Raw genomic sequence first — 24,798 nt, 5'->3', positions numbered from 1 at the left:
CTAGCAGAAGATTACTTTAGTGTAGCAACATTAACACTGAAATAAGGAGGAGCTCCAGTGTGCGTGAAGTATATATTTTGTCATACTTGTAAAGGCACTCTTCTAGCAGAAGATTACTTTAGTGTAGCAACATTAACACTGAAATGAGGAGGAGCTCCAGTGTGCGTGAAGTATATATTTTGTCATACATGTAAAGGCACTCTTCTAGCAGAAGATTACTTTAGTGTAGCAAAATTAACACTGAAATGGGAAGGAGCTCCAGTGTGCATTAAGTACATATATTCTAGCAGAAGATAACTGTAGTATAGCAATAGTCTACATAATTATTTAGCATATTTTGTATCATATTGTCTTCTTGTCTTTGTTTCTGTCATTTTTGTTGGTGAAACAGCCCGTACGTGCTGATTGTGAAAATGTTCAATCTGATCACGTTAAGACAACGCCGCTTCTGTGAACAGCACAGTTGCACTAAAATCAGGGTTGGTACATTGTTTAATATATCATTTGTAGAAGTGTACCCTTTCAGGAAAAGCCACTTCTGATACTCCTGCACATGCTGTGAATGGAATGGATACAGCAGGTTCTCATGTAGCACTCGCCAGTCATGTCATCAACATTACTTGTTGCAGCTACAAAGTAAGATTTTTGATTAATTATGAGTTGCCTGAAATTTGAATGAATGTTCTTTATGAAATTGTATCAGGACACTTAGATTATCGAAAGTTGTGCTGACGCAGGGTACCGAGGATTGTGACACAGGTGCACAAAACCAAGCGCGTAGGCAGTGCTATGACTTTCCTTGAGTGGTACAGTAATGAAGGTGATGCATTCCTAAGCCAAATTGTCACCGGCAATGAAACATGGGTGGCTTATGCTATGACAGAATCGAAACAGCAATACATGGAATGGAGACACTCAACATCACCCAAGAAAGTGAAGTGCAAGTAAATAATTTCAGCTCACAGACTCATGTGCACTTTGTTCTGGGATAGGCAGGGTGTGTTTTTTGTGAATTTTTTGGACCGGGGTGATGCAACAAATGCCAAGACTTATTAGGAGACTTTACGTAAACTCCAGTGTGCAATCCAAAACAGATGGCGTGGCATGCTCACAAGGGCAATTCTTTTGCTTCTTGAAAATTTGCAACCGCACACGGCTAATCGAACCTGAGACCTTATCGCTTCATTTGGTTGGGAACAATTTGATCATCCTCCATATAGTCCTGACCTAGCGCCTAGTGACTACCACTTATTCCTGCAAAGGAAAAAGCATTTAGGAGGTCAGCGCCATGACGATGATTTAATGTCAAAAACTTCATTTTTGGTCCGTTTTGAATCCAGATGTACATTAAGGAGTGAGGGTAATTGTTTAATCACATAAATAAGTGATGTATTAATGACTTCACACTGTTATAGTATTGAATAGGTGGAAACAATTATCCTCACTCCTTAATGTAAATGACGATGATGACCTAAAAATGACTGTGCTGCAGTGGCTGGCACATCAGGCAGCAGATTTCTATGAGGATGGAATTCAGAAACTGGTTTCACTATATGACAAGTGCCTCAATACTTGGAACTTATGTTGAGATGTAGTTTAAAATACAGGCTTACATATATAAAGGAGAATTGTTTAAAAAGTTGTATTACATTTTTTCTGTATCAGATTGGTACTTGCTTAAAAATCTTGCTCGTAATTGTCTTACACTGACACTACGGTCATCGTTAACTGCATGAAAAATTGCCTCTTCCATTTGTTGTGTCCTCATCCTTCTAGGCCTCCCCTGTTATGTGTAGCAGGATGTCCATGCTCCCTAAGACAATCAGTAGCTTCAAACGTCTTCCTGTTGGGGCATCTTCGTTCTGGAAATCTGTCCCAATTCAAATATTGGGCTGTTGTATGCTAATCCATACATCAAATGGGCATATGCCAACTCCGCATTTGCGTACACTTCCATTGCACTGTACCAGAAACCAAGTCCGTTATGAACACTTATGTACTTGCCAAGTGCATAATTGACACTACATAGTGGATACTACATGTAGTATGGCAATAAAGTGAGTCACATGTCAACACAAGCAATGACGTGAGTTGCATGTTAGCATTACATATGGTCAAATGGAACCCAAAACACTAGTGGTAAACCCATGAATAACAACTTAACCAGACGTAACCAAGAGGCCATATTTCAGTACTTCAGGGATACATCAGCAAATCCGGGATTCAATGTGATAGCTGTTTCATGCATTTTGAACATTTCATTCAAGAAAGAGTTTCATATGGTATCCTGGTACATTCTGTTCTTGTGTGTTTTTCATAATTAATGTACTATGTAAAGTTGAAGAAAATTAGTTCTAACTTGGAAATAAAACATTTCTGGACCTATGTCCATATAACATATTTTCTTCTTCTACATGTTAGAAAAATCAGTCTGCATTGATAAGAATAGAAGGCTATGAAAAGGCAGCAGCACCTCTCCTTTTCAGTAATTTACCTAGAACTGGTGATAAAGGAAATCAAGGAGGAATTTGGAAAATAAATCACAATTCAAGAAGAGGAAATCAAAACTCTGAAAATTGCCAATGATATTGTTATTCTATCTGAATCTACAGAAGATCTGGGGAAATTGGTGAATGGTATAAACACAGTCTTTGAGAAGGAGTACAAGATGGAAATAAATACAGCCAAAACAAAGGTAACGGGTAGAAGTGTTAGTTTATGTTAATTAGCGATAAAACGAAAAATCCCATTTAGGGTTTAGGATGTTTTTTTCACGTATTTACATGCTTTATGTTGTCCAGGAGTAAATTTAAATCATAACATAATGTGGATTCTGTGAATAGCACCACAAACACCACAATCTGAGAAATAAAAACATTTTTATAAATATTTTCCCACAGCACTCCAAATATTCTTGTCCACAAGCCAATATTTCAATTTGTTTGATGTAAATTCGCAAATGATCGATTGTATCCTTTCTCGAGGGGCAATCAATACTACTATATATTGTCGATACGTTACATGGCGAAATAGAGCATTACAGTTGGTCTTGGATGGTAGCAGTTATCTCATGACATGAATCATTTGGCCTACCTCTCCCAAAAGTTACGTGATTGTTGTTCAAATTGGGAACTACGTTTGCCTCCCGTTACGTCGGTAGCAAGTATAATTCATAGTATAGCATTCTATATAACTTAATAAATAGTGCACAAATTGTGCATTATAATTGAAGCTGGTGTGTTATTTGCGTGAATCAGTTGGCGACCCCGTGTTCGTCACAGTAGTTCTGAACTTAGCATTAAGCAAAGATGAGACGTGATGTCATTTAAATATAATGAAAGGAATTCAGAAGTAAATTTTGCATGTGGCTATGACTTTATATTGGCATGTGACAACAATCAACCGTGTGATAACAATGTTTGCTAACGGGCATCACAAAATTGGGTTTTAAATGCCGAAGCTAGCAGTTTCTGCCGCGGGCAGACTTAAAGAATATAAGAAAGAAGGATAATTTGTTGTGACATTCTTATGTGCAAATATTGTGATTGTCGGTTATATTATTGCAGGAAAGATGCTTTAGGCAAACATTGTAAATTGGCAAAGCATTCAAAACATTGAGAAACTTTGCATCATGAAGTTAGTGTTCCTGGAAGGGCCATCTTGAAAGAAACATTATCAAATGCTAGTCGCATGAAGAACTTGAAAGAAGAGTTAATTGACCGGGCGAGTTGGCCGTGCACTTAGTGGTGTGCAGCTATGAGCTTGCATCCGGGAGATAGTGGGTTCGAACTCCACTGTTGGCAGCCCTGAAGATGGTTTTCCATGGTTTCCCATTTTCACACCAGGCAAATGCTGGGGCTATACCTTAATTAAGGTCATGGCCGCTTCCTTCCCATTCCTAGGCCTTTCCTGTCCCATCGTTGCCATAAGACCTATCTGTGTCGGTGCGACTTAAAGCAAAAAAAAAAAGTTAATTTTGGGCACTACTACTGCGTTCATGAAAGCTAACGTTCCAGTGGAGAAAGTAGACAATCCTGCTATCTGTACTTGGCTTAATAAGTACATTTGTGAAAGTGGAGATTTCCCATCAGTAAATACATCCCCATGATCGGTGAAAGAAGGAGGGAAGAAATTAAGGAAGGGCTAAAAAACAATGAGGTGTTTCTGTAATGTGACAAAACAACTGACAAGAATGATAGGTATGCCTTTAACATCCTACTTTGACTATCAGTACCATAAACTGAAACGAACACTCATTTGACTGTCTCTGATGTTCTAGATTCTGCCAATAGTGCAAATTGTGCCATTGCTATATTACATACTTTGAATTCCTACGAAATTTAACGGGAGGGTGTAGTGACAGTAGTGACTCTGCACGTCACATGACAGAATGTGTAACTACTTTTCAAGGACTGATTGTAGAAGTAGATCATGTCCGATGCTGGACTAGGGGCTGTGCTCATAAAGTCAACCTTGTCGGCTGCGTATTTGAAAACGAACTGGATGAATTGAAGATGTCTATAGTAAAGACAAAGAATGCCTTCTTAAATACGCAGGAAAAAAAAAGCAACTACACTGCATATGAAAACACAGAACAAGAAGATGATATTCCAGCTTTCCCTTTGCGTCTGTGTAGAAGATGGAATTCCTGGTTTAAGGCTGCAATGTATATGGCCACATATAGTTCCGAACTCAACAGTAAGCAAAGACGAGACGCAACGTAATTTAAATATTATGGAACACACATAGAAGTAAATTTTCCGTGTGGTTACGGGTTTATACTGGCGTGTGACTACAGCAACTATCTGATAACACTGTTTGTTACTGGTTACTTTATTCAAGAGCAAAATTGTGAGTAAGGATTCTCAGATGGGAACGTGGAAGACTTACAAAATTCCTAATTACAGTCTAAGTCCAGATGTGTCTAGTTTGTCTGAAAAGGTGAAGCATTGTCATAACATTTTACCACATTCGTCAGTTAAAAGGAAAACCCAGCCATCCGTTTCACCCCCAAAAAAAGAAACTACTGATGATACTAAGAGCCATGCTTTGTCACACGAAGAGCGGCTGTTCGTGTTTGTTTCATCAAATTTACATAAATCTTTTTGGCTTTCTCTCTCAAGTTTTATGGACATCTCTGAGTATCTAAACATAGTTCTTCAATCAAGTATGCCGCACATCCACTTATTGCAGTCAAGTTTGGAGGCACTATTGAAAAATGTGATGGCAAGGTTTGTGAAACCACATGTTATTAAGGCCTCTTTCTCTCTCCTTGATGTAAATTATCATACTTCAGCAAATCAAAAGTATGATTATGATCTGATGATAGGGAACCCTGCGTTTGTTTTGGTGAACACTTCAAAGTCTGAGGAAAAGTGCATATTCTTTAAGTCTGTTAGAAATGCTTCATGACAGTGCATCATGTGACTACATGGTACATAAATTTCCTCACAAAGATGAACTTTTAATTAATGCAGAAGTTGCAAATATTTCTGTTATATGTAAGACGACCTTTTTTTTTTTTGCGTTGCATCGACACAGATAGGTCTTCTGGCGACGACATCATTTTCTATCCTTAGATTTTTCATTAACAAGTGTCCGAACATTCTGACTAGTGAAACGGAACATTTAGATAAAGAAACTGATATTGTGCACTCCCAGTTCTGTAACTTTCAGCTCGATGAAACAGACCTGGCAAAAGGAAGAATTTAGATAAAGAAACTGATATTGTGCACTCCCAGTTCTGTAACTTTCAGCTCGATGAAACAGACCTGGCAAAAGGAAGAATTGCTTTCCAGTGGGCGTTGGTAGGTCAGATTAAATCAGCTGATGATGTATTCAAATATGACAGACTCTGTCACCACATAGCAATGCAGAATGTGAAAGGTTTTTTAGCAGATCCTTGGTGTTCTGAACAAACTTTGGAGAAACTTTTAACCTTAAAATCAGTTCAGCAAGGCAAGTGCTTTGAGCACAAATTTAGTTCCGAGTTTCTGAAGAGGGCTAAGTCAGTTACGGGTGTGTTGAACAACAATTAGTCATAATGTGTTCAGCATGTTGAAGGATGAGAAGTCACATGTTCCTAATGTTCAAGTATGTCCAGTGTTTAGTATATTCACAAATAAATAATGAAAAGTATATATGTAGGCCAAATAGAGTTTAATGTATTGAATTACACTGACTGACAGAGCAAATGCAACACCAAGAAGGAGTGGTCAGAACTTTATGCCAATTGCAGGGTAGACTGACGTCACTGAGGTATGCTCATGATGTGAAATGCGCCGCTGTGCTGCGCACGTAGCGAACGATAAATGGGACACGGCGTTGGCGAATGGCCCACTTCGTACCGTGATTTCTCAGCCGACAGTCATTGTAGAACGTGTTGTCGTGTGCCACAGGACACGTGTATAGCTAAGAATGCCAGGCCGCCGTCAACGGAGGCATTTCCAGCAGACAGACGACTTTACGAGGGGTATGGTGATCCGGCTGAGAAGGGCAGGTTGGTCGCTTCGTCAAATCGCAGCCGATACCCATAGGGATGTGTCCACGGTGCAGCACCTGTGGCGAAGATGGTTGGCGCAGGGACATGTGGCACGTGCGAGGGGTCCAGGCGCAGCCCGAGTGACGTCAGCACGCGAGGATCGGCGCATCCGCCGCCAAGCGGTGGCAGCCCCGCACGCCACGTCAACCGCCATTCTTCAGCATGTGCAAGACACCCTGGCTGTTCCAATATCGACCAGAACAATTTCCCGTCGATTGGTTGAAGGAGGCCTGCACTCCCGGCGTCCGCTCAGAAGACTACCATTGACTCCACAGCATAGACGTCATAGACGTGCACGCCTGGCATGGTGCCGGGCTAGAGCGACTTGGATGAGGGAATGGTGGAACGTCGTGTTCTCCGATGAGTCACGCTTCTGTTCTGTCAGTGATAGTCACCGCAGACGAGTGTGGCGTCGGCGTGGAGAAAGGTCAAATCTGGCAGTAATTGTGGAGCGCCCTACCGCTAGACAACGCGGCATCATGGTTTGGGGCGCTATTGCGTATGATTCCACGTCACCTCTAGTGCGTATTCAAGGCATGTTAAATGCCCACCGCTACGTGCAGCATGTGCTGCGGCCGGTGGCACTCCCGTACCTTCAGGGGCTGCCCAATGCTCTGTTTCAGCAGGATAATGCCCGCCCACACACTGCTTGCATCTCCCAACAGGCTCTACGAGGTGTACAGATGCTTCCGTGGCCAGCGTACTCTCCGGATCTCTCACCAATCGAACACGTGTGGGATCTCATTAGACGCCGTTTGCAAACTCTGCCCCAGCCTCGTACGGACGACCAACTGTGGCAAATGGTTGACAGAGAATGGAGAACCATCCCTCAGGACAACATCCGCACTCTTATTGACTCTGTACCTCGACGTGTTTCTGCGTGCATCGCCGCTCGCGGTGGTCCTACATCCTACTGAGTCGATGCCGTGCGCATTGTGTAACCTGCATATCGGTTTGAAATAAACATCAATTATTCATCCGTGCCGTCTCTGTTTTTTCCCCAACTTTCATCCCTTTCGAACCACTCCTCCTTGGTGTTGCATTGTCACTGTCAGTCAGTGTATAATGAATTAGTAGGCCTACATGTTCTGCCATCAGTGATGTGTCATAATAAGTCACAATTCACTGTCAAATTTCTCCTGGTTTTTTACTTTTGGAAGTTGACATTTCTTTTTCATAGGTACGTTTAATGGTTTACCTGCTATACATTTTAAACTACACTTATTGTACAAATTTCGCTTTCCAAATTTTAACTTTTTTTTTCAAAAAATAATAACTCGAAACACCACATTTTGAATTTTAAATCAATACATCATTTAAAAAATATAAACACTTTCTGACATCTCTAGTAATGGACTGCAGTCGAATGATGTCTGGTGATGCAGGAAATTTTAGATTAGAAATTGAACTCGTTAAGGAAGTAGATATTTGTTACTTGGGTAGTAGAATAACTAACGATGGCAGAAGTAAGAAGGGCATAAAATGCAGAGTAGCACAATTAAGGAAGGCCTTTATTAAGGAAAGAAATGTGCTCACTTCTAACCGTTATATACAACTAATCAGAAATATGGTTTTGAAGACTTCCGTCTAGAGCCTGGCATTGTATGGAAGTGAAACATGGATGATAATTAGCTCAGAAAGAAAGAGAATAGAAGCTTTTGAAATGTGGTGTTACAGAAGGATGCTTAAGGTGAGACGGGTAGATTGAATCACAAATAAAGAGGTACTGAATCAAATTGGTGAGAGGGGGACGATTTGGCAAAATGTGCCCAGAAGAAGAGACAGAATGATAGGGCATTTTGTTTGGTATTTGCTTTACGTCACACCGACACAGATAGGTCTTATGGCGACGATGGGATAGGAAAGGCCTAGGAGTTGGAAGGAAGCGGCCATGGCCTTAATTAAGGTACAGCCCCAGCATTTGCCTGGTGTGAAAATGGGAAACCACAGACAACCATTTTCAGGGCTGCCGACAGTGGTATTTGAACCCACTATCTCCTGGATGCAAGCTCACAGCCGCGCGCCTCTACGCGCACGGCTAACTCGCCCGGTGGGCACGTCTTAAGACACCAGGTCGTGTTCAGTCAGTTTTTGCGGGAAGTGCAGGTGGTTAAAACGGAAGGGGTAGACCAAGGTATGAATATAACAAACAGTTTAGAGTAGATGTAGGATGTACTGTTGTAGTTACATAGAAATGAAAAAGGTCAGCACTGGATATGGTAGCATGGAGGCTGCATCAAACCAGTCTATGGACTGATGACCCAAACAGCAACATGTTTGGCCAAGGCTTATCATTCAAATTAATGGAATAGGTAATTACAGTTGATATACCATTACACAAAGTTTTGTAAGTTTGTGTGTACATTCTTACATGGGCTATGAATATCTTTTTCATTTACTGTTGTTTAAAATATCATTAATTTTGATCTGTGCAAATTTCAGGTCACAATCAAATGACTACAATCTTTGTTATTGCTATAGTGAGTTGGTACACGGTGAATAGAAAAAACTTAGGCACCCTTGCGAGTTTTCTGTTCCAATACAGCAATCAATGAATTCTGCTCTTCCAATCTATTTGAATAACTTTATTATATGGTAGTTATAAACTAGCCTCATGTCCTTTAATAACCATTGCTGAGGAACTTAGAAAAGTTTCATGTGCTGTATTTTTCTAATGTTTTATGAAATTAAATAAATGTAGCATAACATTAATATTTCTACTCTTAACAGTTCTAATAATCATAAGAATTGCTTTGTATTAGCGTATGCAGTACAGACTTTAAGGCAGAAGTGGTCACCCATAAAATCATATGTAGACAAATTTGAGGTTCATTCAAATCTCTGACCATGAGCAATTTCATAATCTGACTAGTTATACTATATGTATAGGCCAGTGTTGTTTAAGAATTAATTTGTGTGTGTTTTATACAGAGCCTAACACTGAAGTGTTGAATTATATTGAAAATTTTGGAAATTTAATAATGTGGGTTTCTTGCTCATAGTGTGGATAGTCATGCATATTTCACCAGGAATGTTTTTTTTATCCTGCTGTATTGATGTAATTGATTCACTTGTTACTTTTATTTAGGTTCCATTGATGACGAAGATAAAGCAGCAAGTTCTGAGTTGGAAGAATGCGAGTTTCAAAACGAACCTTCAGATGGTGATGTAACTGTGTCAGGAGAGGAATCTGAAGAAGAAAGGAGGTTAGTAGTAGTAGTAGTAGTAGTAGTAGTAGTAGTAGTAGTAGTAGTAGTAGCAGCAGCAGCATATTTATATAATACTGTTCTTGAAGCATGCCTTTGACACAAGTCAAGTTAATTGTTCACATTATGCTGAGCTGAGTAGCTCAGACGGTAGAGCACCGGCCTCCTGAGCTCAAGTTGGCAGGTTCCATCCTGGCTCAGTTCGGTTGTATTCGAAGGTGCTCAGATATGCCAGCCTCGTGTCGGTAGATTTACTGGCACATTATAGAAGTCCTGCGGGACAAAATTCCAGCACCTGGGCGTGGGAAATAAATCCAGTAACATTATTGTTTGCATTCAAGAGACAGTGTGTTTGAACTCCACTGTCAGCAGCCCAGAAGATGTTTTTCCATGTTTCCTATTTTCATACCAAACGAATATTGGGGCTGTACCTTAATCAAGGCTATGGTTGATCCTTTCTTACTCCTAGCCCTTTCCTGTCCCATCCTGTCCTATCTGTGTCGGTGCAACGTAAGAAGAAAAAAGAGAAGATGGACTAAGCTTATTTATAACTGTTAGGTTCTTCAGTCTGCCAAAATTCATTTTTAATAAATAAATTTATGAACTACCTGGAAATGAAAACATATGTCAACAGAATTAACCCTGTAAAAGGAACAACTTAACTAAAATTAACTGAGTCAAATGAAAAGAGATGGCTTAAAAAAAAGAAAAGAGATAGATTAAGCGACAGCAGCTAGGCTTTGCTACCAAGTGACAGCGAAATGGAAGTGATTATCTGTTTCATTTAATAAATAAACATGAGGCGTTTGCACTTCTGTTCAGAGAAATGCAGTATAATTACCAGGTTTTTAATCAAATTATGAAGGATGAATAATGTTTGTAGTATCATGATTGGTATGTGTGTTTTTACTTTTGAAGTAAAATACCATATACTGTTTTATGGTATGTTATTTTTCTCCATATTCTTTGTCATTGCAACTTGGTGAACCACTGAAAAAGTAGGGATCATCTTGAATTTGAGATTCAAATAAGAACATTGTTTGATATTACATCATTCAAATTCATGGCTAATTAAAATCATTTTCTAGACCCTAAAGTTTCAAATTAAAGTTCTACTGTACTTCATTTGATGAGTAATGAAAAATGTATTTTAGCTGTAGTTCTCAATTGTAATTGCCACAATTGCCATCTTGTTAGGTACTTTAAGGGGATTTGTGAGCACGATCTTCTTCCTTCTTCTTCTTATCTTTCTTCATTGTCTTCCTAGTGTTTTCCCACTGGTGCAGGGTCTGCTAATTTGTGAGTAAAATGATGGTATTAATTATTTCTTCCCTATCATTGTTAAGTGCATATCCTTGTCTTTAACCTTGATAATGCTGCTTCCCGCATTGCAGTTCTGCACGTGGGCGGCTGCTGAATGGACTGATGAACAAAACATGTTGCATTTTTTGCCTCAGAATGTGTTATTAGATTTGGTTCTGTGTTTCTAGGAAGAAGATCCGAGAACAGCGGCAGAATGTTATCTCAGAACTGGTATTTACAGAAAAGGAATATGTTAGAGACTTGAAGCTAACTTATGAGACATTCAATTTACATAACCCAGAATTTCTTGGCAGCAGAGGAATTGATATAAAAGTCATTTTTGGAAATATTGAAGAGGTAAGATTTAAAAAGAGTTATTATCTCGCTCTTCAACCTGAAGGATATCTAATAATTTATTTTTCTAGAAAGCAAATAGTTGTTCTTATGTTGTTGTTTTAGAGAAGTTTTTGGATGTTTTCTTTAATGGTGTTTTGTACTACAAGTTAAAAAAATCTACCAGAATGTGGAAGGATCACATTTGTTCAGCCTGTCAATTCCTCCAAAATATTGCAAGATATCAGTCTCCAGGCTATAGAACATTTGCATCTGTATATAAAATTATTCCTCAATTTTGGGGGATCAGAACTTATCATTGTTTAGAACTTTCCCTATTAGAGAATTAGACAAGGTACTATAGAAGTAGCGAAAGTTTTTTTTTTGTGTGTGTGAATATACTGAGTTATACTGATTAACATTCCAACAAGTATTCTAAAATGTCTCTTGTGTTCTGCATAGAGCATTCACATCATGTACAGTGTGATGTATATTTTTATATTTCACTTTAGTATTGCCCAGGCTGGGCTGAGTGGTTCAGACGGTTGAGGCGCTGGCCTTCTGACCCCAACTTGGCAGGTTCGATCCTGGCTCAGTCCAGTGGTATTTGAAGGTCCTCAAATACGTCAGCCTCGTTTTGGTAGATTTACTGGCACGTAAAGGAACTCCTGCGGGACTAAATTCCGGCACCACAGCATCTCCGAAAACCATAACAGTAGTTTGTGGGACGTAGAGCAAATAATATTACTAGTATTGCCCAGATACATTTCTGGCAAGACATATCGTTTACAGTCAGAGGCATGCATTGCACCCTTTCAGTTCGTGGTAACTCGTTGCCGCCAAGCTGGCCTGCGCTAGATGAGGTGACGGATTGTCAGATTGTCTGAGGTAATTCAACTCATCATTTGGAGTGCAAATCGCTGAACTCGAAATGAGCGACGACCTAGTGCACTGGTTTTGACTTTCCCAAAGTGATGCCTAAACTTTAGTCTGAACCGTGTATATTTATATGAGTACTGTGTATAATATACACTCAGTTTCAAACTTTTCTGAAGGGACCAGCAAAAGGCGAAGTTTCTTTTCCCCTAAAAGTTGTGTTATTTTTCTGAGAAGCGAGTATATTTTTCTCAAAAAGTCGTGTTATTTTCAATAACCTTACCGTGTGAATTTTGCTGTTAGTAACACAAAATTATCTAGCTCCAAAGGCAAAAATTGACGTAATAGCAACATTTTTCTCTTTTAAATTTGTCCTGTCTGAAATGACGTTGCTGTATGAAGACAAGAACCGTTCATAGCCTGTATTATTACCCTGCAACTAACAAAAGAACCTGCGCAAAGCTCACTTCCCCACGCATTCTCTCCGAGTGGATGTCTGACATCATAGGGAGTAGTGGAGGGGGTCACATGCTGTCTGGCCACTGTACTGTGCACACTGTGAAGCGCGGTAGCACAAGAGTTTTGCTGTCTCTTCTGTATCCGTTTTAGCGCTCTTGTTGTTTTGTCAGTTTTATTCACATTTCTTTCTTTAGTTGTAGTAATTGTAGTCCTATAATTCCCTCGCATGTAGCGTGTACTGTGTTGGTAAATGATTTTATGTACATAGTGTTGACCAGTGTTACCTAGCGACCTTCATGGGTCATTACTCATTACGGAGCACATTAACCAGGTGAAACGTATTTTAGCGGAAAGGAAGACGTCTATGGCCAGGGTCGTTTGCATTTTTCTACACCTGATGGCAAGAAAACAGTCCACAAGAAAAGGACAGACGACTTCACAAAAGATGTGATACGTCGGAAAATAAGCAAATTTTACGTAATGAAAAAAACTGTACCTACACTGGACAAATTGAAGCGTGTGTTAAAATCGGAAAAATACTTGACTGTAGCAGAGAGTATCTTCGACGGTTATTTTGTGTTGTTCATATTATGTCCTCTGTATGCTTATTGGAACAGTATATTTTTATTTTTTATTTTTAAAAATATGGTTTGCAGCTTGAGTATTGTAATTAGCTCCATTTAACTCAATGCTTAATACTTTTGGCCACTTTACATTTACTTTCGTTCTTTTAATTGTGTTGCGTTTCCGGCTTTAATGAAAGAATAACCTCAATTGAAGAGCCTGACTGCAGCTACTTGCAATACGTGTTAACGTTAGCTTGACAGCCGGCATGTCTGTCAGCCAGCTGCGCGTGTGCTTGTCCTTGATTCGTCGGGTAACATCGGGATGAACCGAAACAAGCTGCGCGAACCGAAGTAGCCGAGGGTTCTTTTGTTTGTTGTCGGTTAATAACACATGGCAACCAAATCATTTCAGTGCACTTCTCAGCGAACATTGCTTTCGTAACACTCACTGTTTTCTGATTATTTACCATATTGAGTTGGACTTCTGATCTACATTCAGCAACACAATTCTTTAACTCATAGAAACCAGACACTATTTCTTGCTCACCCATTCCCTAGAAAGCAGACAACTTCCCAAGGTCAGTGAGTGGGGAGGGTTCACTTCCATAACAAAATTGCTTTGTGGTCCAGCACTCAAGTCCTTCAAAGAACCTGTTGGATGGATCTTGAGATATCAGGAAGTTAAGTTTGAGCAACGATTTTATAGCCACTTGCCTGAACATTGTCTTAACTGCAGCTGCTTTAGTGGTTCCATGTCCATATAATGCAGTCTTCATGGTACTGGAAAACACCCATCTCTAGATTCCTGAAATAAGACTTCAGTCTTTTTAAATCTCCATACAAGGGGTAGGTGGAGCCCTCAGTCATTGTGAGGTACTGGCAGTGTTCTTTTACTATTGCCTTCATATGAACTGCAGCAATGTCTGCAGAACTTACAAGGCAAAATAAGAAATTCTGCAGTTACTGATTTCTGTATGTTCATCCAGTTTGCAGAACTTCACAATGTACAGCAAGTAATCTGTTAAATAGAAAACGCTGAAGAACCAAGAATTCCAGCGTGTCATTACTGAGGAGCTGATGACCTAGATGTTAAGCCCCTTTAAACAATAACAACAACAATTATCACTTAATCAGTCATCAGTAATTTGCATTCATGGCTATTGCCCAGGTGGCAGTTTCCCTATCAATTGTTTACCTAGCTTTTCCTTAGATGTTTCAAAGAACCTAGAAATTTATTGAATATTTTTCTTGATAATGTATTCTAATCCCTAACTCCTCATACTATAAATGAATATTTGCCCCAATTTGTCCTCTTGAATTCCAACTTTTCTTCATATATGATCTTTCCTACTTTTAAAAGCATTTTTGTCTACCAATGTCATTCCAAGCTATCTCTTCACTGACAGCTCGAAACATACCACATAGTCAAGAATCTCGTCTGCTTACTCCCAAGTCCTCCCAGCCCTAAATTTTCAATATTTTTGTAACAGTACTCCTTTAATTATTTTAACCATAATGGTCACCTGTCACTTACCAGCGATTGGCTTGGAAGGCAGGTTAAAGGTGATACTGTACGCAACAAGTTTGGTCTTTCCGGCTAACATTTGAACCGTTAAGAGAAGGATAGCTGTATCTAGCTTGCATGATTTTCAAATCAATAAAAGTCAAGGTCCTGTTTTGTTTTTTGAGTATTTGATAAGCAGCGCTCTCAAACCAAAGAAAGATTGCAAAGGACTGGGAGGTAATTAATGATTGAGAAGTTCAGCAGTAAGAGCTGACAATACTTCACATCTTTTTACACATCAGTTTAGAATTTTATACCAATATACTCTTTTAGCAAGTTTTTCATGATGGGTTTTTGTATTGTAACAATATTCTAAGATTAGAATTAGATGTTTGTATTTTATAGTGTGATACATTTAATGGTTTTTAAATCATTTAACCAAGAACAGTTCAATAGTTATTATAAATATTTATACTTATTTAAATGTGCCAAATATAATTTAAGAATTGTGATTTTACGATGTAACAAATCCAAGAGAATTTTTGGTGATTATTATGCCACTGAAGAATAGTACATTCTAAGTTCTCGAAACATGTACGGCCATTAGTAACATAATAAGGACTGTTAAATATATTGACCAGGTGGAACCACATATTTAAAAACCAAACCAAACCCCAATGGCACTACAGCCCTTGAAGGGCCTTGGCCTACCAAGCGCCCGCTGCTCAGCCTGAAGGCCTGTAGATTACGAGGTGTCATGTGGTCAGCACAACGAATCCTCTCGGCTGTTATTCTTGGCTTTCTAGACCGGGGCCACTATCTCACCGTCAGATAGCTCCTCAATTCTAATCACGTAGGCTGAGTGGACCTCGAATCAGCCCTCAAGTCCAGGTAAAAATCCCTGCCCTGACCAGGAATCGAACCCGGGGCCTCTGGGCAAGAGGCAGGCACGCTACCTCTACACCACGGGGCCGGCCCACATATTTAAAGGTGTTTAAATACAGGAATGTGTGATTAACACTACTCCTTTTTCAGAAATCATCCAGAACAAATTGTGCTGCTTTCCTTTGGATCTTCTCTGGTTATGTATCAAGTAGTCCTGGGGTGGGTCCCATTCACTGGAACCATGTTCTAATTGGGGTCTTACTAAAGACTTATACGCACTCTCCTTTATACTGTACATCCTAACTGCAACCCCTAATACTCTCATAACCATGTGAAGAGGTCTGTAACCTTTCTTATTAACCTTGTTAATATGGTTACCCCAATGAAGATCATTTCTTATATTAATCCCTTAAGCAGGAAGCTTGATAAAAGTCTGACTCACTCCCAGGTGGGGAGCGATTTCCCTGATTGAAGAAAATATTTATAAGGGCAAGTCAATAAGTATCTGCAATTTTGCTCTAATTGTCTTTAGGTTGGCTCTATGGCGTTGTTTGCTCACCAAGCGCTAGATGGCACTGTTGTCTATGTGTGTGGTAGGTTTTAACGTTATCAGATCGGTACAGATTGTGCTGTTGCGACACAAAGATGGCTGCGACACTCTCTGTTTTCACCAAGGAAGAACAGCAGAACCATGGCTAATGTGCATATGGTTTGCCACGTCATCAACAGTCACTCATCTGTTATTCAGGATCATATCATGCACTTGTTCAATATTGGCATCAGTTACTGCTGCAGATGGACGCCCGGATCTTTCCTCATCCTTCACGCTCGTGCAACCCCTTTTGAATAGTGTTTGGTCTTTCCAGCTAACACTTGAACCATTAAGGGAAGGATAGCTGTATCTAGCTTGCATGATTTCTAAATCAATAAAAGTCAAGGTCCTGTTCTGTTTTTCGAGTACAGTAGAAGTCCATTATAGCGAGAATTCACAACAGCGAAAAAATTACTCGCTATAACGGATTGTCGTTATATCCGATTTTTGTATAAAAATCGGAAAACCCTTCATGCACTTTAAAGTCGGTATGAAACGGCAATTAGTTTGTTCAAAACTTGCGTTTCCGCAGATGATATCCACACTACGACTTACTTGTTTGCTATTTTTCGTAAGCCGATACTACGTGAAAGTGTATGTTTAATTTCATTCTGAAAAAAATATAGTTCCGTATTCCTCCGAATCCAAGATTAACCCCCACTTTTTCCTTCAAAAAATTTAAATCAAGCTCAAAAAGAAGTTTGTAAAATCATACAAGCCTACGCATTTTTAGACTATTTTTAGACGCTGAACATTGACTTTCGTCACGCCGTATTACATTTTTTGCGGCTGCAGAATTATTCGTTATTTTCGCGGGTTTAAGGACCATTAACTTAACATTGGCATCATAATACCGAAGAGAACTCGTTGAAAATTTTCCGGCAATATCTATTCCATGCGTCTCTACAATACAACGAACCATCAGGAAATTATTCTTGCTGTCTATAAAACTGTTACTTTTATGCAGCGTTAAATATAACCGGCTACCGCTACATGCACGTCTCGCTTGTCGGGTGCGGCCAAATGAAACGGCTAGCAATGTATAGGCCTAATCGCGAATGTTGAAAGTCAACGAACGAGTTTATTGCTCCACAGTATGGCCAACCACCCTTGCGTTTTTCGTGCACATACCTCACAATTTCATCATCGACTTCTTTAAAGCGTCCTTGTTGCGGACCACTGAATGCATTTTTTGTACAGTACCGGTACGCATTTTTTCTTCTTTTTTTTTTGTCTTCACGCCAGCACCAAATAATGACTTTAGTTAGGCCTATGCTGTATTTTCTTGCGGCTGCACAATTATTCTACATTTCCGAGTGTTTAATAAACATAAACTTGGCATCATAATATCGACTAGAACCTGTTGAAAATTTGCCGGCAATACCTTTTCCACGTATCTTTACTATACGACTATCCATCACGAAAATATTCCTGCTGTCTATAAACCTTAATTTTACTAAGCGACAAGTGCAATAGACGCGTTATGACTCTGCCACTGAGTAGCCATGGCGTTTCTAAGAATTCGAAGGGTCACATGTTTTGATGCCATTCTGCAGGTTTGAGAAACCCATAGGCACTGTACACTGTACAACCGGTAGCGATGTGTAGTAAAGAGGCAGTCGTTTATTGTCAATGAGTTCTGTGCGCGGGTGAAAAGAAGCAGCGTGGTTACCACGGTGGTTGCCAGTGGTATCCATTAACTTCCTGTTAGGCCGCAAATGCAACAACTCTTGAGTTTTCGCATGAGATTCTGAGAAAAAAAAGTCTTGGAGTCGGGGAAATACGGTATCACTCCAGAGATTTCTGTGGCAAACACCTGAGCTTTCTTCTTCAAACAGCGTCACCTAACCTAACCGTATATGTAGCCTATCATGAAAACATATTTGAAACGCATGTAGAGAAATAACCTCCTCGCGAAAAATTTACATGTTAATAGCCGTAACTAGACGCGAGAAGATATGAAATATCCTCTGAAATCAGTGATGTACTCTGCCATATCTTGAGGTGTACGACATTCTTACGTCATTTCCATATATAACATTAAAATTAAGATATCGTTTATTCTGTCTTTAATTTTACGAGTTAACAACTGCTATCGTCCACGTCATTTACGCATTTATTACGAAAACGTGTTATCCTCTTTTTCATTTCGAATTTTCTTTAGAGAACAGCAGTCGATGGGTATTACTAATCAACTCCAACATCGCCTTTGAATGTCAATGAGAGAGCTCGCAAATGCACAAAGTGAGAAAACTATACCGTACCGAAGATAATCGATCGCATTTTGTTGCAAACGTTTCAGTTTTCTTATTCAAACAGCGTTACGTATCCTAACTTAACCATACTAAACGTATGATGAAAACACATTTCAAGCGCCAGTAGAGAAATTATACCTTTCTCGCTATGGATTTTCATAATAGCCTTTCCGTAATTTAACCAGACGCGACAAAATACAAACTAACGTATGAAATCAATTAAGCACTCTGCCATATCTCGAGGTGTATCCCATTCTTACTTAATTGTAGTATTTAGCCTCAAAATTAAGCAGTCGTTCAGTCAGCCTTAATTTTTAACGAGTTAACAACCGTTATCGGACACGTTATTTATGCATTTATTACGAAAATATGTTCTCTTTCATTTCGAATTTTCTTTACGGGACAGCTGTCGACGGATATTACTAATCGACTCAGACATCGCCTTCGAATGTCGACGAGAGAAATCGCTAGTGCACATAGCGAGGAAACGACGCCGAAGATAATCAATCGCATGCAATATCATCGCTGGGGTGCATAAATATCGGTAACGGAAAAAATCGGGCGCGTGTAATAGCTCGTAATAACGGATACGCCAGTGATAGGGTTCTCGCTGTAACCGAAGGACGATACACAGTTTAATATAGGAATTTTGAAGGGACAGAAAAAAGTCGTCGCTATAACGGAGTTCTCGTTATATACCGTACTCACTATAGCAGACTTCTACTGTATTTGATAAGCCGCTGTCTCAAACCAAAGAAAGATTGCAAAGGACTGAGAGATAATTAATGATTGGGAGGTTCAACAGTAAGAGGTGACAATACTTAACATTTTTTGATGCATCAATTTAGAATTCTCTACCGATGCAGACTCGATTTCGAACACACTAGACAGATCCAAAGATGACGCAGTGTGGCAGAGAGATGAAAAATCTGATACTGGTAAGAGCAGCTGCGGGGACGGCGCATCAGATACCAAAACCAGCAATAGCGTGACACAGAAGATTTGGAGTAGGCCTAAATTGTTTATTGGTAAGTCCGTATTTCACAACAATGCATTAATTTTTTTTGCAAGTGTTATATTTTAACTTTATTGCTCAAATCAATGACAATTAACATAATGAATTGGATTAGAGAAATTGCCGTTCTGATGTAAATTAATTATGAATTTTGATTTGGACTATTTTAATTATTTTGATGAATATACGCAAGTATTGTGTGTACTTTTAACTTATATCAAATACAGTTTTGTTATAAATTAATTTTTTGAGTAATACAAATACTGGTATTAAAAACTCTTTGCATAATGGTCACACCCTACTATTTTTTGAAAATTTTTATATAAAAAGTGCGGCGATTATGCGATGAAATGCGGTAAGCCACTAACTACAGTCTCAGTTATTATACAAAATATTTGTTTTGAAAGATGTTAACAATCACAAAATTTGCTTGCAATATCTTTCAAAGGGTGCTGTTGTTTGTGCCTGTTAGAATATGGCCTGGTAATTGTAAATGGGAAAATTATAATGAATGAATATTGAATATGTGGAAACCTTTAGCTTTTGTTTTACACTATATTGCTCTTCAGTACAGATTAATATGAAATTTATTACCTATGACAACCCCTTTTGAATGGTTCAATCCACTGGCAAACATTTCGCTGTGGCAAAACATTGTCCCCGTATTGTGCTGAAAGTCTTCTATGAATTTCCGCTCTTGGTACACCCTCAGACTGCAAAAAATGGATTGTGGAACACTGTTCTTCCCTGGTGCAAACAGAGTGTGGTGCGGCCATCTGTACATCGCAGCAGCATAAGCTGTACTGATCTGATAATGCTGAACCCTACCACAGACGTAGAGGACGGTGCCATCTAGTGGCTGGTGAGCACACAACGTCATAGAGCCAACCTTAAGTTAATTAGAGCAAAATTGCAGATACTTATGGACTTGCCTACGTAATTACTTGCTTAAAAGCAATCTTGGACTAAAGTAAACTGTAGCCCTAAGAGAAATATTTACTTGAATATAGTGTATTTAAATGTTGAAAAATCTTGTTATTTTAATTTTTCAATACCTTGTACAAGAAATTACCAATTGTTTTCACACTATAATACTGAGCTTTTTTTTTTTTTTTTTGTTTTTTTACCTAATAGCAAAATTCTGGTTTTTGTTTATATAGGAACTAAGTTATACCTAAATATTTTAAACAGTTTACTAACAAGAAATTTTTTGTACATGTAAATTGGGAGAAAAGAGCATCCTGTATGCCATTAAAACGGGACAGTACTTCAAATGTGGAAAATCCCATGTAATACAGGACACATGGCAACCCTCTTCATAACTGACACATACGGACTGGACTATACAGGATCTCTCTTATAAACCCAGACTGTCCAGTGGCGTTTCTACTCTCCGAGACCTAAGCAGCTGTATGGGAAGCGCATGCATACTTCTTGACCTTGCAAGGAGCCTGTATGTGTTTTTTTTTTTTTTGCTAGGGGCTTTACGTCGCACCGACACAGATAGGTCTTATGGCAACGATGGGATGGGAAAGGCCTAGGAGTTGGAAGGAAGCGGCCGTGGCCTTAATTAAGGTACAGCCCCAGCATTTGCCTGGTGTGAAAATGGGAAACCACGGAAAACCATCTTCAGGGCTGCCGATAGTGGGATTCGAACCTACTATCTCCCGGATGCAAGCTCACAGCCGCACGCCTCTACGCGCACGGCCAACTCGCCCGGTTGTATGTGTTTGACCTAGCATCAATAGCCAGTCTCAGAGGGCGGACTCTTCCAGAAAATGTTGCTGAAAAGGAAATAAACCTCTGCTGGCAGGCAAGTGAGAAAAATAATGTAATTAGAATCAGCTGATATATCCACATTTTCCGCCGAGCAAGCAACTTGTAGCCGCAGATCTTGCTGCATCGCTCACTGAACAGGTTGACAACTAGGTACTTTCAGTGTTCCCCATGGGGTACTATCACCCCATCAACACAGTAATTAAAACTGAGAGGACTTTTCCTCTTTGTGAAACTTATAACTTGACTTTTCATCCCATTTACTATCATACCATTATCTACCTAGGTCCCCCTGCAGTCGTTCACAATCCTGCAACTCATTTACTACTCTGTACAGTATAACATCATCCACAAATACTTATCTGTGATTTCAGTTCTTTGCTCTGATCATTTAGATATATAATATACGGTATGTATAAGAAAACATGAAGGTCCAATAATACTACCTGCAGGAGACCCCTCTTAATCATTACAGGATCAGGTAACACTTCACGTACTCTAATTATGAGTTCTATTTTTAGAAATTTAGCACCCATTCAACCACTCTTTTGTCTAGCCCTCATTTTTGTTAGCAATCTCCTGTGGTCTACCCTATCAAAGGCCTTGGATAGGTCAATAGCAATACAGTCCAGTTGACTTCCTGAATCTAAAATATCTGCTGTATCTTGCTGGAATCCTGCAAGTTGAGCTTCACTGGAATAACCTTTCCTAACCCGAACGGCTTTGTATCAAACCAGTTCGTAATTTTGCAAATGTATCTAATATAATCAGGAAGAATGCTTTACCAGAGGTTACAAACAGCACATGACGACGACGACGAGGACGTTTACCAGTTCCTGATGCCGAATGTTGCATAAAAGTTGTAACTTATGTGCCCAGCATTGCACACGAATTATCCTGTCACCCAGCATCAGCTTCAAACCTTTTACACACTTTGTCGTGTAGCAGGCAGAGTTGGTAACTTTATAATTTCATAGTCTACACCATACTCCTTAAGTGAATCTAGAATAGCTCATATATAGTTGGGAGCATTTGCTGACTCCAGGTAGTAAACATCAGCAACCATCAATTTATGTGTAATTCTCTGAAAACAATCTCCATAATAGCATGAAAATCTTCATCTTTCAAGCCTGTCAAAGGTCTCGTCCAACAAACGTCTGTTTTCTTTCCTTGTGTTTTTTCTTGAACTTTCATGTTTCTCCTGTGAGTTGTTTTTGCTACATATTTTTCCCTGTAGTGTCCCTACTTGGTGTAAATGTCCAGCTCCTGATATCAAATAATTATAGTTACCGGGCAAGTTGGCTGTGCGGTTAGGAGCGCGCAACTGTGAGCTCGCATCCGGGAAAGAGTGGGTTCGAACCTCACTGTCGTCAGCCCTGAAGATGGTTTTCCATGGTTTCCCCATTTTCACACCAGACAAATGCTGGGGCTGTACCGTAAGGCCACGGCCGCTTCCTCCCCATTCCTAGGCCTTTCCTGTCCCATTCTCGCCATAAGACCTATCTGTGTCGGTGCGACGTAAAGCAACTAGCAAAAAAACAAACAAAAAGAAACATAATTGAATCTGTTATTTATGAAAGGACATATGTCAAAAAAGTTAACTTGGGAGAAATGGGAAGGAAATGAGATAAAACTTGATAAATCTTTCCAATCATCACCCGTAAATAATTTAAGTCTTTGAAGTTGCTCTGCTACATATTTTGCAAATTTCAATAATGGATATTTGCACCTCAACGATGTAGTTTAATAACAGTAGCATAAAAACATTTTTGAAGATTACTAGACTTATGCTTTTTCATGAATAAACATGTACATTTTTCTTGAAAGTGTAACTTCTGCAATTTATTGAAATACTGAACAGATAAACGTTGACTCAAATAAGTGTAAATAACAAGGATAATGGGCGCCACCTGCAAAACAATTGCAGGAATATCTAATTATGTAGAGCAACGAGCCACTCCCTCTCCCAAGGCGACGGTCATCAGGCTGACGAGGCTCCAGACTTGCTTTGTAACCTTACCTGTTGCTATATAACCCCTGAAATTAAATTTGGGTAACATGCCAGGTTCAGCCTCACTCCACTGACAAAAGACTCACTTAAAGTTTGATTCTATGACTTTACTCCCAGAATAAGAACTAATATGTGACAAACACCAACAAAAATAAACACTTATGCAACCCACTTAGTGCTTGCTGTTTACATAGAGCTAATATACACAATACTACCCAACAAAATCATCTCTTCACGAGATTTATTCGTTTGCCGTCTACAAAGGCAAATTACACATCATTAAAATCATCACTAAAAATCGAACATCGAATAAGAACTAATATGTGACAAACACCAACAAAATCAACACTAATGCAACCCACTTAGTGCTGGCCGTTTACATAGAGCTAATATACACAATACTACCCAACAAAATCATCTCTTCACTAGATTTACTCGTTTGCCGTCTACAAAGGCAAATTACACATCATTAAAATCATCACTAAAAATCGAACATCATTATACTTTTAACATACCTCCAGGTAAGAGCCCCACTGCACTCCACTGTTACCGTGAATCCTAATCTGGTAGAGAAAAGTACGACGACTATTTCTCTACACGTGGATGCAACCTTCTTTACTAACAGCATCCCTAACCTTATTTACACTTCTTCGTCGTCTTGAATTCTTTACAATTGCTGGCTGGACAGAAAGCGTTACATGTCCGGAGGCAAGCAAACAGCAAAATTCTCCACCAACTGAAGCTGCATACTCGGGTGACAAGTTCCAAACAAACACTTTCTTTTAAAGAAAGTCCACTGCAAAGCCGGTAAGTCGTTGAGATTATACCATGATCACTCCGTAACAGATACTCACGTACAATAGCAGATCGTATAGCAAACTGCGCAAATACGTCGCTCCCGCAGACCAGTACAAATGAGAAACACACAGTATCAGCATCAGAGTCAGAAACACAATGAGAATCAGAATCAGAATCAGAATCAGAATGAATCGCCGCACACGCGTACCCACTTATATGTGCTTGCTACACGTGGTAATCGCGTCCTGAAAAGTTTAGTGGTAGCAACGCTCACACCGGCACTTCCTCCCGCGTCACTCTGTCAACACAAACCTCGCTCAAAACAAAGCCCTCGCATTGGCTATCGAGTATATGATGTGACATAGACCGTCCACTCATGTATGTCCACATTGATTCACTCCAATTCTTCAACCGATACAACCTGCCGTACCCCGTGTTTTCAAGCCACCTGTTGCAACACATCCAACTGACTTCAACCGTCCTTCCCGATATAGTCGCAGTTTTCCCAGTTGCACAATCCTTACGGCTAGGCCATATTTACAGACTCTTACCCAAACGGAAATTTATACAAAATATAATGATGAACATATGCAATATTCCCTAACTATACATTCTTCTTATAATATTACGTTTTTACATGGTAAATAAACAAAATTACATGATTTTAACCTAACAAACT

The 24,798-nt window shown here is 39.4% G+C and overlaps 1 protein-coding gene across 3 annotated transcripts in view; it reads left to right on the top strand.

Annotated features, from left to right (window-relative positions):
• Positions 1-24,798, top strand: part of LOC136863834 (dynamin-binding protein) — a 446,212-nt gene that overhangs the window by 172,383 nt on the left and 249,031 nt on the right. For all 3 annotated transcript variants that reach the window (XM_068226424.1, XM_067140170.2, XM_068226425.1), the window contains 2 exons: positions 9,630-9,747; positions 11,238-11,406. In XM_068226424.1, coding sequence (XP_068082525.1) covers positions 9,630-9,747; positions 11,238-11,406 — 287 coding nt within the window. The remainder of the gene's footprint in view (positions 1-9,629; positions 9,748-11,237; positions 11,407-24,798) is intronic.

The sequence above is a fragment of the Anabrus simplex genome, chromosome 2 (genome assembly GCF_040414725.1).
Source record: "Anabrus simplex isolate iqAnaSimp1 chromosome 2, ASM4041472v1, whole genome shotgun sequence".
NCBI lineage: Eukaryota > Metazoa > Arthropoda > Insecta > Orthoptera > Tettigoniidae > Anabrus > Anabrus simplex.
Note: the sequence above shows the minus strand (reverse complement) of the source record. Positions and strands in the feature narration are given on the sequence as shown.